Source organism: Cydia fagiglandana, chromosome 1 (assembly GCF_963556715.1).
Source record: "Cydia fagiglandana chromosome 1, ilCydFagi1.1, whole genome shotgun sequence".
Taxonomy (NCBI): Eukaryota; Metazoa; Arthropoda; class Insecta; order Lepidoptera; family Tortricidae; genus Cydia; species Cydia fagiglandana.
The window spans coordinates 12,310,454-12,327,265 of record NC_085932.1 but is presented as its reverse complement, the minus strand read 5'-3'; the positions used below and the strand labels follow the sequence as shown (position 1 = coordinate 12,327,265).

General features: G+C 39.4%; 2 protein-coding genes across 7 annotated transcripts in view; one reads left to right on the top strand and one right to left on the bottom strand.

The window, feature by feature from the left end:
- Positions 1–14,098, top strand: part of LOC134664735 (protein numb) — a 33,469-nt gene extending 19,371 nt beyond the window's left edge. The window contains exons 5-7 of the mRNA XM_063521485.1: positions 6,145–6,349; positions 6,836–7,001; positions 11,017–14,098. Coding sequence (XP_063377555.1) covers positions 6,145–6,349; positions 6,836–7,001; positions 11,017–11,256 — 611 coding nt within the window. The 3' untranslated portion in view covers positions 11,257–14,098. The remainder of the gene's footprint in view (positions 1–6,144; positions 6,350–6,835; positions 7,002–11,016) is intronic.
- An 88-nt stretch (positions 14,099–14,186) lies between these two features.
- The window catches only part of LOC134664540 (WD repeat and FYVE domain-containing protein 3), a 50,639-nt gene continuing 48,013 nt past the window's right edge, over positions 14,187–16,812 (bottom strand). For all 6 annotated transcript variants that reach the window (XM_063521242.1, XM_063521250.1, XM_063521259.1 and 3 more), the window contains one exon: positions 14,187–16,689. The gene's annotated coding sequence lies outside the window, so the exon portion shown is untranslated. The remainder of the gene's footprint in view (positions 16,690–16,812) is intronic.

Below are 16,812 nucleotides of genomic sequence, written 5' to 3'. Positions count from 1 at the left end.
TTTAAACTGAACTAGTGGGTACTTTTTCATCAGTTTTATGAAAATAATAAAACATGACTATATTCAAATGATAATTATGGCGTTTAATTAAGGTAAGACTGATAACTTTTAGTTTTGTTTGTGACTGGGTCATTGGTAATACCTATTGATTAAAACGTATCATTAATACTTTTTTGTTTAAACCCTAATTTACAGGATTACCCTTATGAAAGTTACTGTTTAGTTAAATTAACGTTTGCATTGAAATCCATAGAAGTACGTAAGCCTGGCCTTTTTCTACTCTAATGTAATGTCATAAATATGCGATCATATTCATTAAGTTTTACTGAATAGGCATATGAAATTTCTAAACTACTATTGTACCTAATAGTATTTTAGTATGTAAAAGTAAAATTTATAATCTAATTAACATTACAAACAGAAATAACGCATAATACTTTCTATAGTTAAATTAATTTGTTAGAAATTGTTGTATATCAATATATACATCAATGGTTGGACAGCAGTGATTCTGTTGAAGTAATATACCTAAACAAATAAATAGAACATTGTTTTAGTTGCTAAGAAAACGACCTTTTCCACGTTTAAGTATTCAAAATAACAAAAATGTGGAAAAACTTAACAGTGAATACTACATCTCTATATTTTTTCGAAACAAAAATGTAAATTATAGTAAGTACTTAGAAGTATAGTGTTCCCTAAATGCAAGTAGTAGCAATATTGGCAATATTGCAACGAAATTATTGGATTTACGCCAAATGGTACTAAAACAGTTTAAAGTTTAGTACATTACGCCCTTTTTTCTAATAAGATAAACAATAAAGAAGAGACGTAAGGGACGCTCTTCTTAAAAACAGTCGTGTTTTTTGGCGTAACGGACATGCTATTTTCGTTGATAAGCATTGTATTGTAAGTTCAAGAAATCAGTTTAAAAGACCTCAAAAAGTTAGGAATAAGCCACATACAGGCATTAGTTTATTCAAACAAACAAAAAAGGTCTGATTTTTTCCTCAAACAGAACTGTTTTTTGACTCTCCTGAAAAATCGCGTTTTGTCAGTTAAGCCCTTTGAGCCTACGGTAGTCGATATAACTCATTTTCACCAAAATGTCCTTTACGCCAATTGAACCCAAAGGTAATTAGTATCCAAGAAGCTTGAACTATCAAAAGAGTTGGTAATTAAATAATAATAAATAAATAAATAAATATTATAGGACATTCTTACACAGATTGACTAAGTCCCACAGTAAGCTCAAGAAGGCTTGTGTTGTGGGTACTCAGACAACGATATATATAATATACAAATACTTAAATACATATAAAACACCCATGACTCAGGAACAAATATCTGTATCATCATACAAATAAATGCCCTTACTGGGATTCGAACCCAGGACCATTGGCTTCGCAGGCAGAGTCACTACCCACTAGGCCAGACTGGTCGTCAAATTAATATTAGTATTATTGGTGGTAATTATTATTGAGGGTAAATGTATAATAATAATACTTCAATTTAATTTGTTCAAATACTTCATAGTAACCTAGCTCTTGTCGGTGGAGTATTCGCCATTCCGTTCTTTTCTCTGCCACTGTTTTGAGCTCCTGATGCGTCACGTCACTACATTAATTTTCTCTTTGGCCTGGTCAATATATGCACGTCTCGGTCTTCCCCTGCCTCTCTGTTCTTCTATTCTGCCTTCAATTATAGAGTTTATGTAAGTATCGTGACGTATCATGTGCCCCAACATGTTTCCCCTTCGGTTTTCAATTGTTTTTAGCAGAGATCTCTTCTCACCTACCAAATTAAATTAAATATACTTGAAGTAATATAAACAAATAAAAAAAAAACATTGTTTTTGTGGCTAAGAAAACGACCTTTTCCACGTTTAAGTATCCAAAATAACAAAAATGGGGAAAACTTGACAGTGAATACATCTCTATAATTTTTCGGAAAAAAAATGTAAAGTATAGTACTAGAAGTATAGTGTTCCCTAAATGCAAGTTGCCAATATTGCAAAGAAGAGGCGTAAGGGACGCCTTTTTAAAAATAGTCGTGTTTTTTGGCGTAACGGACATGCTATTTTCGTAAATAAGCATTGTATTCAAGAAATCAGTTTAAAAGACCTCAAAAAATTAGGAATAAGCCACATACAGGCATCAGTTAATTCAAACAAACAAAAGTGTCTGATTTTTTTCTCAAAACAAAACTGATTTTTGGCTCTCCTGGAAAATCGCGTTTTGTCAGTTAAGGCCTTTGAGGCTACGGTAGTGGATATAACTTATTTTCGCCAAAATGTCCTTTACGCCAATTGAACCCAAAGGTATTATCCAAGAAGCTTGAACTATCAAAAGTGTTGGTAATTATTATTTAAGGTAAATGTATTCAAAACATAAGACTAAACAGGCTTTAAATAACCTCAATACGTGTAATTAATAATATCTATTGTAAAAAAATGCTAAGAACAAAAAAATACATTAAAAAAATAATGTGCATAATTTACGTTAAGTATGGAAAGACTGGTTTGTGCTATTTATAATGAAAAAAAAATGTTTATATTAAAATTTATTAGTCCATATGTGACGTTATCTATGAAAAGGGGCCTTATTGTCTATGGCGCTTACGCCATTATTAACCAAGCTCCGATATTGAATACTATGCCGCGCGACGCTGTGCGGCGTAAGCGCCATCGACAATAAGGTCCGTTTTCATAGATAATGCCCCATATAATTAAGATATATTGAAGTTAGACTTGATTAGATAATTAGATATAGAAATCAAAATATTAATAACATTAATATAAATTAAGTTCAAGAAGTAATATTTTTATCAAAGAATGAAAGTTACCTCAAGTCACGGCATTAATAAGCAAATTTTACTCAAGTGGTACCTTTTCCCTGTCATTGTCACAAGTATATGATGCGTAACCGTGAACACTAAAGTTTGTAAATTGCGAACTCTTTCTCTTTTACTCCAATTAGACGTAATAAAAGTGACAGAGAAAGATGTCCGCAATTTGCGAATTGCGATGTTCGCGGTAGGCCTTCAGGATGGATATTTGTTAATCAACATTACGTAACGAATGTCAAAGAGGAATTTCACATTCTCAATGTGTATAGATATAAACAGACCTTAATTCTCTTTCTTACTTACACACTTACAGTTATTTTGCTAAATGGTGACATAATGTACAATATCTATAAGTTCTCTTTGTAGTAGTATAACTTTGCATAAGTTGCGTTAATTTGGCGCGCAGGCGAAGTAAACATGCGTTGCGTACGCAACGTGTGGTTTTTAGAGAGAGGCCCTTACCCGCCGCCACGCCAAGGTCGCGCCGCGCCCGCCGCGCCCGCTCCCCGTGCACGGCCCGCGTTGCCCGTTAAGAGCCACCCTAACGTCGTATGAACGCGAACATTATTTTTGTATTATTTGTTTATGCAATGGATGAAACTGACACAAATTCATATTTCTTATTTATCCCGCCTTTTACATTAATAAGGTGTGAACTCTAGTAACCTTAATATTCTTTTGTTATGGTAATAGCCTGTTAGAACAAAATTATCAAAAATCTTATGAAGCTGTGCCTCAATAAGACACAAAAACATGTAATGTACATATTGATACGATTAAATGCGACGTCAGCAATTTATTTTAACTTTAATTATTTTTTGAGTCATTTTGAATAGTATGACATAGTATCCGATTGCAATGGACGTAATTGACACAAACTATGTTTTCACATAAAAAAAACTATCCTAAATGCGACACAGTTACATGTTTTCTCTCGAATATTCTTTTCTCCAAAATAATTCAAAATAAAAATAATTACCACAAATTATTAAATAACTTAAAAAGCAAACATTATCTGTGACACAAAACAAAATGTAAGATTAACATCTTAAAACAGCATTCGTAAGCGAAAAAAAATTTGACTTTAATATTACTTTAAGTTAGGGCTCAAAATATAGCCAGCGCTGCAGGACTACCGGTCTCCTATATGTAGATACACTTCCACTGAATTAATTTAACAAATACACACATTATCTGAAAATGTTGATCATTCGAATCCACCCTCTACCGTCACATATAACGTATGCGGAGTGAAATTTGGACAAAGTTTGTATATATAAAATATAAAAACACAAAAATCTGAATAAAAAATATGTGTTGTCAATGTAAAGTCAATATATCTGTCAATCAGTTTGGTAAGTCTCATAAAGATTGGGTGTTTAATTTTGTAATTATGGTAAATCAACAAGAACGCCGTCGTCAAACAGTATGTAATTTCTATAGTAGCCATCCCCTATGGCCGAAATCAAAGGTGGTGGAACATTTTGTGCAAATGGGTGAGAGTCGAAGCACTATTTACAATATTCTGGCGTCCTTTGCCTTGAAGAAAACCACTGCTAGAAAGCCTGGTTCTGGAAACTATTCCAGCTTGAGCAAGGTTTCTGAAAGAGCTCGATTAAAGAAAATTACGGCCGGCCGTGTCGCAAAATCTTATAGAGAGTTGGGAAGAAAATTTAAAACTGACGGCAAAACTGTTAAAAAATATCTTAAAGACATGGGCATCGATAAGCGATGTAGAAAAGTTAAGCCCACTGTCTCTGAAAACCAAGAAATCACTCAGAAAGTACGGCTGCGTAAATTAGTCAAAGAAATATTTTACGCTAAAAACAATGTCACTTGCGTTATGGATGACGAGTCATATTTCACGTTAGATGGAAACGAGTGGCAAGGCAATTACTATTTTGAGAACACCAATGGTCCAACCGATGAGAACGTGAAATATGTTGAGCATACAAAATTTCCTAAAAAAGTTTTGCTATGGCTTGCCATCAGTCGACGCGGAATGTCTAAGCCTGTATTCTTTGAGTCAGGTTTAGCTGTGAACGCCGACCGCTACATAGAGCGATGTTTGCCATTAGTGCGGGATTTCATAAATACGAGTCATAGAGGAGAAAATGTAGTGTTTTGGCCAGACTTAGCCTCAAGCCATTATTCCAAAAAAACCCTTAGCAAAATGGCGGAGTTAAACATCCTATACGTACCGAAGACATCAAATCCACCTAATGTTCCGCAACTTCGCCCTATAGAAGATTTTTGGGCAAATCTAAAGAGGCGAGTATATTACAATAATTTTCGTCCCAAAAATGTACAGAGTTTGATTCGAAAAATAAAATCGGAGCTGAATAAAATGCCGACATCTGTGTTTTCGACAGCGATGGACAAAGTACCACAGAACTGCCGTAAAGCATCTCGCATGGGAGTAAACTATTTTTTGCATTAAGCCTTGATATATACATTATTATAAGAACATAATTATTTGAAAAAAGAATGGTGTTTTTTCTATTTAAAACAATATTGAACTTTGTCCAAATTTCACTCCGCATACGTTATGTCGGTTCTCTCTCAAGCGATTTTTGACCCGATTCGTGTACCCATGTAAATTTTGCAGGCTGTATAGCCAGTCCGAATTCTAAGATCAAGTTTACCATACATTTACAATGGCGTACTTGATCTTAGAAAAACGGACAGACTATACCTGAACGTGACTTCGCACTGCCATACAAATTTATAATAAAATATACAAAATACTTATTATAGCGGAATACATTTATACAACAATGATATATTTACTTATGTTGAGTTAGTCTGTCATTTCATAACAACATTTTAACTAGTTATCTTTTAATCTGCATTAAATTATTATACGTGAATTATTTGACTGGTTCTTCAATGTATGGCATAAACCTATCCCTGTCCAAGTCATATTCTAAGCAAATATGAACCGCAAACTCTCAGCGGCCAGTACGTACAACAAGAAGGTTATTAGCGGATTAATGTCGCTGATTGGTAGTTATTGACATTATATGCATTTCATCTACACTTAGCTATGTTCCATTAGTGTAATAAAGATGACTATTATTTTGTTTACCAGCTTTGATTACAGGCTCTGTAAACGCGTCGGCTTATTTAAATGTAGGCGTAATTTTGTATGTGTGCTAATTTGGCCCGAGAATTTGAACGGTAATGTTCCTAAAGGCGGTTTCCATACTAAATATATGCGTTCACTGGAAAAACTGCACTCCGTGAAGAAGAATGAGGTAAAGTGAATAAACTTTAGTAATGGATGTGTATTTCCAGCGATGACGTCTCGGCGCGCGTCGGAGGCGGACGCGCCGCCGGTGCCGGCGCTGCCGGCGAGCGCGGCGCCGCATTCGGCGCCGCCGGCGCAGGCCGCGCCGCGCCCCACGCCGCACAACCCGTTCGCCGTCGAGCGCCCGCACGCCGCGCCGCACCTGCTGGAGCGGCAGGGCTCGTTTAGGGGCTTCGCGCATCTTAATAACAGGTCAGAGCACATGTTTATGTACAAATTAACTACTCGCACGGGGGTTAAACAGTTACTCTAAACGATTTATTATTATTGTGTGTCTTTTCCATATCTCGAGACCATGGGGTCCCGGACCTTTGGGAGGCGTACGTGGGGCCGAAGCCAACAGCGCAGAGGCCCTTTAAGACAATTTAATCTAAATGCAATTATTATTATATGTGAATGCACAGGCAGCTTAAAGCTTTATACGTGCACATCAATGTTCACTTTTGTATTTTGTAGTCGACGAAACTTTTCATCGAGTTTGTTTTTATAAGAGTTTATCGAAGGTGCACTGATCACTGACTCTAGTAAACTGTTCGACACTTTCACTAGGCGGCTTTTATTTGTGGGCTAATTTGATGTAATCTGGATGTAATGATGAATGATGTAATCTGTAATGACATCTGGGGACATTGTATTGTAGCATCAATCATACTTAATTTTTGGTATTTCTCTTCACAGTTCCCCGTTCAAGCGTCAGATGTCGCTCCGCATCAGCGAGTTGCCGTCCAACCTGGAGCGCACGCGCGCCGGGCTGGGCTCGCCGCCGCGCGCCGCGCCCGTGCCCGCCGCCCCGCCCGCGCCCGCGCACAGCGCCAGCCCTGCGCCGGACACCACGTTTGCACAGGTACGAGTTTTCAAACAGACCAAGCAGCCGTTTAATACTTAAAAATTCCAGAAGATATTCTATGACGCTTAAAACTTGCCTAATACCCGACTTACCTCTCTTTAGGTCGGATGTGGTAAATTATCGGTCAACCTTAAAGCGATTACTAAATTTTATGATGTGGAAAGTTTCATCGTTTAATCTCGCGGGACGTTGAACAATCCACTAATTGTGAGCAGGGCAACTGACCCTTAATAGATTATGGACCAATTACACCGACAACAATTAACGGAGTGATCATCCGTCTCTTATCAGTGAACTTTTTTTTTTTTTTTTTATGAATGGGCTTACTCATGGCCACAGACTAGCCGAGGCGTAGACGTGGCCTACGATGGAGCGAGCTCGCCCAGAAGGTGCCTGTTCACTCTTGATTTGAAGGTTGCCGGGTTATAAGAACACGGAAATATAGGCGCCGGCAGGGAATTCCATTCCTTGGCAGTTCGCATAAGGAAAGTAGAAGCAAAGCGCTTCGTGCGAATTGGTGGAATATCTACCATGTAAGGATGGAAACCGGCCGTGCGTCTAAAAGTCCGATGGTAGAATGGGGACGGTGGTATAAGCTCGTGTAGCTCTTGGGCACACTCCCCGAAGTGCAGCCTGTAGAATACCGACAGGCTGGCGACTTTCCGCCGATGGGCCAAAGACTGAAGCTTAGCCGTTAGCTTCTTGTCGCCAATCATCCTCCTGGCTCTGCGCTCCACTGAGTCCAAAGCGGCGAGTTGGTATTTAGCTGAGCCATCCCACAGGTGGCTGCAATACTCCATACACGACCGCACTTGAGCTTTGTAAAGTGTTAGAAGCTGTCCAGGTGTGAAGTATCGCTTCACCTTATTTAGGACGCCCAGCTTTCTGGCCGCAGTTTGAGCTTTAGACTCAATGAAGCTGCCGAAGCTGAGGACTGAACTCAGCTCCATGCCGAGGAGTTCCAGACTGTCGGCAATAGGTACAGATGCACCCCGGAAAGAAGGAGTCAGGTCGAATGGACTCCGTTTTGCGGAAAATAGACACGTCTGCGATTTGGAGGCATTGAACGTGACCAGATTGTCATCACCCCACTGGGAAACGAGACTAAGGGTCAAGTTCATTCGCTCAACCATGGCCTCTCTCTGTGAACGTATATCCTCCCTGCTGTCCCCTGCACTAGCCAAATATCTTTCAACAACCGTACTGTCATCTGCATAACCTACAATGCTGGGTTGCAGCATGTCGTTAATGTGGAGCAGGAAAAGGGTTGCGGAGAGAACAGACCCCTGAGGAACACCAGCGTCAATGGCCATGAGGTCCGAAGAGCAGCCATCAATAACTACTCTGATCGACCGTTCACTCAAGAAATCAGATAGCCAGCTACAAAAGTCAGCAGGGATGCCGTATGCAGGAAGCTTGCTAAGGAGACTTGCGTGCCAAACCCTGTCAAAGGCCTTCGAGATGTCCAGTGAAACAGCAAGCGCTTCACCGTTCCTCTCGATGGCCTCGCCGCAGCAGTGCGTGACATACGCTAAAAGATCCCCAGTAGACCGACCTCGGCGAAAACCATACTGACGGTCACTGAGCAGATCATTTGCTTCGAGGTATGCCAGCAGCTTGCCGTTAAGTACCCTTTCCATGACTTTACAGAGCATGGAGGTAATGGCGATTGGTCGGTAATTGCAGGGATCAGCACGACTACCCTTCTTGGGTACTGGCTGCACGTTTGCAAGCTTCCAGGATTTCGGCACCGTTCTTGTTTGGAGAGAGAGGCGGTACAGGCGTGTCAGTACAGGAGACAACTCAGGCGCACACTGCTTTAGTACACGTGCAGGTATACCGTCTGGTCCATTGGCCTTATTCACGTCAAGATTCTGCAGAGCTCGGCGTACCTCTTTTTGATGTATAGCAATTCTCTGCATAGAGGAACTGCATTGAGGTAGCGTAGGTGGAAGTTTTGAGCCTGCATCTAGACGTGAATTGCTCGCAAACAGAGAAGCAAACAAGTTAGCTTTCTCTGTCGCGGAGTGGGCCAGTGTCCCATCAGGTTTCTGCAGAGGTGGCAATGTGGGTCGGCAGAAGTTGGATTCGACCGCTTTCGACAGGGACCAGAACCGCTTGCTACCAGGAGGGTAGGAGGCGAGTTTGGCCCCTATTCGACGTGGTCGAATCGAGCCTTTTGAAGCACCCGTTTGCAGGACTTGGCAGCTGAGTTAAAGGCTTTTTTCCTCGCGCGAACCCTCTGTGCTCCAGCTTTGGTATCGCGGGCTAATACCCAAGCCTGGTAGGCAGACTGCTTAAGGGCCTCGGCTCTAGCACAGTCCGAATTGTACCATGCTCGGGTCTTGTGATCGAGCGATAGGTCGGAGAACGGAATGAAATATTCCATTCCCTGCCGAATCACATCAGCAACAGCCTCAGCAGAACAAGAGGGGTCACCCGAAGAAAAACAGACCTGCTGCCAGGGGAAAGACGCAAAGAAATGCCGCATCTCATCCCAGTCCGCTGACTCGTATCGCCATACTCTCCTCGTGCCCCTAGGGCAGAGATCAGGAGGAGAGTGGATCGACACGGATTTCACTAGACAGTGATCGGACGATCCTAGCGGAGCTGAGACCGAAACCGAGTGCCTGTCTGGATCAGTTGTCAGCAGAAGGTCAAGGCAATTGGGTGTATGGTCAGTAACATCCGGTATCCGCGTCGCAACATTTACCAGCTGGGTAAGGTTTAGGGATACAGCAAATTTGCGCGCTTCCCTCCCAGCGTGGCAGGTATTCTTGAACGGGAACAGCCACTCCTCGTGGTGGGCGTTAAAGTCCCCAAGGAATACGAGTTGAGCCGCAGGGTACCGCTGTTGGGCTTTATCTGCCATCTCAGTAAGGTGGTCAAAGAGCCTAGTTGTCTCCTGGTTTCCGCTGTGCGATCGGTAGACACAGGCATACAGAGTTTTCTCTGAGCCCGAGTCAACCATAATCCACAAAATGGAAAACCCGGCAGCCTCAAAGCAACGGAGACGCTTGCAGCAAATGTCATCGCGGACGTACACACAGACCCCAGCACGTGCTCTGAACTTATGTTCCAGTGAGTAGCCTGGGTAGTTGAGGTACGACGCGTCCGCTGGGGTTTTGATTTGCGTCTCCGTCAAAAAGAATAGGTGCGGTTTTTCGGTTTCAAGATGGTGGTGGACCGGATCGATATTTGAGTGCAACCCCCTGATGTTGGTGAGGTGCACTTTCAATGGGAGGAAGTGCAGCCGGTGTTTAACCCTATTCTTTTTCCTTTTCGACTTCATGTTTGTGGAGTGTGGGATGGGTGAAAAAAATGCCTGTCGAGGTGTTGTGTTTACCAATTGGATCACTTGAGCTAATCCGGACAATGAGGAGCTCACTTGGAGACTGCGGGGACGCCCGAGCCCCCCTGAAATAACCCACCGGGTCCTCCCGTCCAGTCGCCATCTGGCACGGTGGAGCTATTCCAGGATTTTTCGCTAGGTGGCGGGGCAGCCTCTCGTACGTGGCTGTCGTACAATTGGGCCCCCAACTTCCTGCGGTCGGCCACCGGCAAGACCGTGCCTCGGATCCCGCTACCCTCCAGCGTGAGCCGCTCGGCCCGACGTCACTCAAGAATCCAAAAACCGGCATTATGCAACACAACTGACAGCCAATCATCCCCCAAAGGCACTGGTACTCCCGCACATAGACGAAACGCAGCAAGGCTGCTTGGCGCCTGACTCCGGCGGGAGGGTGGTAGCAAACCAGGCGGCCCCTTGCGGGACCTACCACCGCTGGTTTGGACGTAGTTTAAGGACATACCCGGGTCCAAAACTGTGAAACTTTCCCCACATTAAAATTTAGCGAACGCTCGAACGCTGTAAAGACGGTTCGGTACAACCGGCCATAAATTTCTTCACTACTACTATATAGGCGATTATGTAGGATCCAAAATAGAAAGTTTATGCCGGTTTAGTGATATATATTAATTTGATTGTATCGTGCAGACTGGCGAACCGGAGGGCTCGGACCCGGTGCTGGCGATGTGCCAGCAGCTGTCGCTGGGGCTGCGCGCGCTGGCGGAGGAGCCGGTGCCGCTGGCGCCCGTGCCGCTGCCGGCGGGCGCGCCGGCGCCGGACGCGTGGCTGGGCCGCGTGGCGCGCCGCCCGCCGCCGCTGGCCGCCGCCACCCGCGCTATGTCCTACGCCGGCGCCAGCACCAACCCCTTCCTCGCGCCCCAGCCCACGCCCGCCCCCATGTAAACGTGCGCGGAATACTTCTTCCAGGCGTGTTGAGCGTTCGCCCGCGAGTTACCGCTCAAGAACGTTCGAAGCTTTATTTGCGATGTGATCGGTCGGGGACCTAGATTTTACAGTTCTCGGGTAGACTCACGCGCGTCTCTGACCAGTGAGGCTGAAGAAACTATATACTAACGACGTTCTCCGTCTAATTTTTTTTTAAATCGAGCCTGTCCCTATCACTAGTAACGATGAGCTCGTCCGTCTTGCCTTAACGTTTTACATTAAACGTGTGATTTTATTTAAAGCTGTCCGCACAAGCTACATAGTCCGAAACATTGTAGTGAAATGACAAAAAAATTGATAATATTTGTATGTACAAATCGGTTGTGTACGGGAGTTTTCCTACATTTTACTTTAATAGGGCATTTGATTGATTTCGAGATATTGTCGAAAATAGTTAATTAGATGACACAACGCGAGTTACTCATTATTAAATTCCACACAATTACATAATGGTTAGACTAATTTTACATGATGTTTGTGTTGTAATTATTATGCAAACTTTATTATTACCAAGACGAAAATTGATAGCGCACGAAACAAAATAAATGAATGAGTATATATGTTTGGGACTTATCGGCGAATTTGTTAACATCGAGGTGTGAAATGCTCAATTCAAGCTATTATTTATAGAGTATTTTCAAATCTATTAGGACTATTATTGAATGAATGAGACGCTGAATACGAACGCAAATGAATACATTACACGCTCTTAAAAACGCTTTGTAAGAACGGATTGTTGTATGTTGGTGCTGATTGTCTTATAATAGATGTTTTAATGTCACCGAAACTTTAAAAAAATCTCTGCACGCCTAGTGTCAGCTTAGTAACGAGAATGCGATCGGTGTCTATTTTAAAATATTGGATATTGTATTAGTAGAATAAATAATTGTTAATTGTGACTCGCCTGGCTTAGCCAGGTCAGACTTCACTTGCGAGAGTGATATTTTTGTTTTATAAAAATATACACCATCTATACGGATGCTGTGTTGCGACTTGTGATGGGATCTATCACACTGGCAAACCGTCTGAATAATTATATTGTCCCAGTAAACGATGTTATGAATTAGTCATTATTAAGCGACAGCCTGAATAAGTCTTAAGTGAATCAGTCTCACTTGAGCTTTTGGTGACTATGTGATCAGCTCTTATTCTAGATAATCGTATATTCTGGACGCATTGAGTTATCATTATAAGGTGACAGAGTAAACCGGGAGGGGATGTAACTTAGATAAATGTTGTACTTAATTTTTCTGTCTATAGCATACCGCACTGTGCTTTTGCGCCGCACAATTTGATAATTATATGTAGTATACGTAAGGTAGAACTAGTTCACGTATATTCGTCCATGGACAGTATTATCAAGTCGAGAGCGTTGTTCCCACAATGCGAAACAAAAATAACGAACAATGCAGTATTTAACTTAATAGGTTAATACATTTACTATATAGGGTTTGGATATATTTTTCCACTTATTTTGTAAATAATTGTAAATTTGTAGACCTTTACGTTTGTGAATATATTTTTGAATGAACCAATATACACAGTTTGAGCAGCCTGTAATGGTTGCCGTTACTGTGCGTAAAGTAGTCCTTTAATAATTACTTCGAAATACTTAAAGATTTTGTGTACTTACGTGTTATGTCTTGAGTTATTTTTAATGTTATTCTGTTACTTTTTTTATTTTATTTTTGTACTTTTCTGAATTAATCATTATTTTACTAGCAATCATTTAACTAGGAAATCATATCATTAGATAAATCATATCGCCACGTTTCATAACGTAAATATACATTGTTTTATTGCGGTTCAATCTAACAACTTATTTTGAAAATGTAGAGGTGATAAGTATGAAACAGATAAACTAAAAATTCTTTGTCAACGATAACATACACATGTCTACTAAAAAATGAAAAAAGGGAAGTCCAATTTGTTAAGCTATTGGCAGTTATGGCTAATATAGGATTATAGGATAATAGTTGTGGTCATTGATTATACCTGTAAAAGTGCGCATACATTCCAGACTTTTTTGAGACGTAAGCCTTCTCTAACTAAATAACTTTATGTAGAGAGGCACTACAGGCATATCACTAATTAGCACTGCATATTTTTTCCTTGTGTTTTTCTACACCTTTTTGTAATATTTTTTACTTAATCGACTAAACCTTAGTACTTAAAATATGTCTAATATGACAACATACTCAGTAGTTTTCATAGAAAAATTTGCCAATCACAGATCTATGGGTTCTATCATACGTACCATTGTCTGATTATCAGAAAATAGTTGTTATGTACATAATATTGTGATATGTAATTTATATAAGTTTTCATACGTAATAGGTACATGTACAGTCAGCGTCATATAGTAGGTAGCATCCAAAGTACTCAAATAGTTCGGTACACCATATTATTTGTATGGCGTACCGAACTATTTGAATACTTTGGATGCTACCTACTATACGACGCTGACTGTACTCGAGATCGACAGCACCGTATTTTGTAAACGTGTAACCGCACGCTGTTGCATAACATTAAGTACATGCATTGTTATAGCCACTGGTAGCCATAGCTTGAAACAAATTACATATATTCTGTGAATCGTATTTTCATGTACTTATAAAGATGTGTAACTCTTTGAAAAATTGTACTTAAAACGTTATTTCGAAATTTGTTGGATGTTTTGTATATTCTACAGTGACTTTATCTTTGTCAAAAGCATGTAAATATCAGCACACAATGTAGATATTTTAGATACATAATGAGAGTTCAAATATTATGAAGAATAAATATTATGTTTAGTTGACATCTTGTTTGTTTTACACCGTATCCTTAGGCTAATTGCAACATCCACTAGCTTAAAATGATGACTTTTTTTTTAAAGAAAAGACATGTTAGTTTGCTGCACCACTTTATTCATTTACACATGAATACATTAATCAACGCCATAAACTTCAGTGCCTACGTACTACCTAAACAACGTTACTATATATTGTCTGTAAATTATTTTTCTATACAATACAGCCCGCCTACTTCTAATACTCTTACAATGTTAATTCTAATCATGTTGCTAAATGCGAGACCGTAGCTACCGATTAATATCATTTGAAGAAGCTGTTTTTTCACGCAATTTTCTATTCTCGGATGTCATAACTTTTTACAAGTATAGAAAGCTACCATGAAACACTATTACGTAAACAATACACCGTCGGGAGACAAGCAAAAGTCACTAAGTACTATCAAAAAATTAAAGTAACAATGCACTTTATTACACTTGTAACACGGTTTATTGTCCAATAATTTCAATGGTGTTAGTGACTTTTGCTTGTCACTTGACGATATAGATGTGCTATTATATTATAGTCTATTACAATTGTATATTGACATTCATTTTACAAGCTGTATTTTGGTATCAGTTTATGACATTTGTAAGTTACGACGAATACTCATATAACATCGAATATATTTCAATATAGTGCTTATGTTTCACGTCCTATGTTCCGTTCCACGGGAAAAGGTACCTTATGGCAGTTGGCGCTTAGGTTTTTTTATTATTATTAATGACGCTCTAATACTAAATTAGTATTGGAGGTATTAAATGCGGTGCTACGACGTAAGCGCCGACCACCATAAATGTGGAAAGTCACATGTAGTAGGTACTTTGTAATAAAATATTAGTCCAGAAATTAATATTAATAAATTAACGCAATCTATTTTTCGCTTAAGGAATGTTCAAAATGCATGGAGTATAAAATTGCATATTAAGTTAAATTGACTGCTACTCGAGCCTGAGTCCTTATATGTACATTCTATTGTGACTAGACTAATCTAAATAAAAATTATAATGAGAAATATGACTGCAAGTAGGCAGGTTATTATTCGGAAGTTTGAACAAGTAATTGAGAGAAATCATAAGTATCATAACCTTTACGGTTGACATGTTGCAGCAATTGCAATATAGCAAGAATAGGGTTTTCGGTCATTTATTTTATAATAAGATTCATATAAATTAAAAATAAATATTATCACAATCGAAGACTGAGCGAGGCTACATGAGTACTTCAAATACTTTACAACGAAGGGAAAACAATCTTAAGACTAATTACGTGTATACCATTACCATATAATATTCGACAAACTGTTCTGAGATCTATAAAAACAATAAATAAAATATATTACCAATTTTTTTACAATACTAATACTGATTAGGATGTATAAATAATGCATTAAAAGCATCAAAAGAAATAAATTTAAATAATCGGTTCAGTTAATACTAAACATATTAGAAATTAATGTTTGCCTAATGTAAAAAAATAGGTATCTAAAACTGGATGATGATAATAAAAGAACTACGAACGTACGATTGGTACATTGTATACATACAGTACATACACGTATAAACTCTGCTACTCAAGAAGATATAACATCAATTTAAATCTTAAATATGTTTAAAAAAAAAACGTCGCCCGCGGATTTGTAGTCTCTAACTGAATTCAGTTTTTTTAGGATCATTCTAGGTGAAATAAATCCTATTTCTATGAGTATAACTGTTTAGGAATAATATATGCATATTTTTCGGAATATCCATCACACATTATCCCCGGGTTTGTTATTAAACATGTACCATTGCCGTAACGTTTGCTGCGGTAATTAGCTCGTAATTAACCATACTTTGCATCAGGTCTTTTGGGCCCAGAGCCGCAGTGAGCGTGATAATATAAATGTCGCGTGTCCCTAAATGACTCACATTCCACTAAGTCTCTAAAAAATACATAATTTATTTATAATAATAAATAATATTTGACTAGATGGTTGAGAAAGTCAGGCATTACGATAATTTTAAGCGCCTGTACTAAATCAACTCTAATAAAGTGTTTTCTTCGTCATAAATTGTGTATGACTTTCGTTCTATGCATTTTTATCTTGTCGACTAAGTATGTCCTGCTCAGTTGCAATAAACGTTCATTAATGGACGTCACTATAAGAAGTGGCCCATTTTTCACAAAAGTAGCACTGTCTTGTTAAAAAATTAAATCATGATTGTTAAAAAAGTTAACCTGTTTGAAGTTAGTCAAAGATGTACACCCCATTAACGAGGATTTGGAGTATAAAATTTCATGGCCATTAGTTGTAACTTGAATATAACTTATAATATAATATAAGTATTTAGTAATAATCTGGTTACACGGCTATAACTTTGCTCGGGAGTTTAAATAAATATTTGCCAAAACATTTGCACACAAAAACCTTAAATACCACTGTTATCTTATCTATATAGTGCATGTACGAGTCAAGCAAATATTTCAATAGGTAGACATTTTTACAAAATACTGAATATTCTTTGTTGAGTAACGTAGATATCCACGTCTACTTCACGTAGCGTGTGGTCTGTGGAACCTGAAACGAGATTATTTTAATAATATTATAATACATACAAATTCCTACCCTACCCTGGGTAGGATGGGTAGGACATACTATTCGAAGAGGGGAAACAAACAACGCAACCATCGCTTTCGGTTG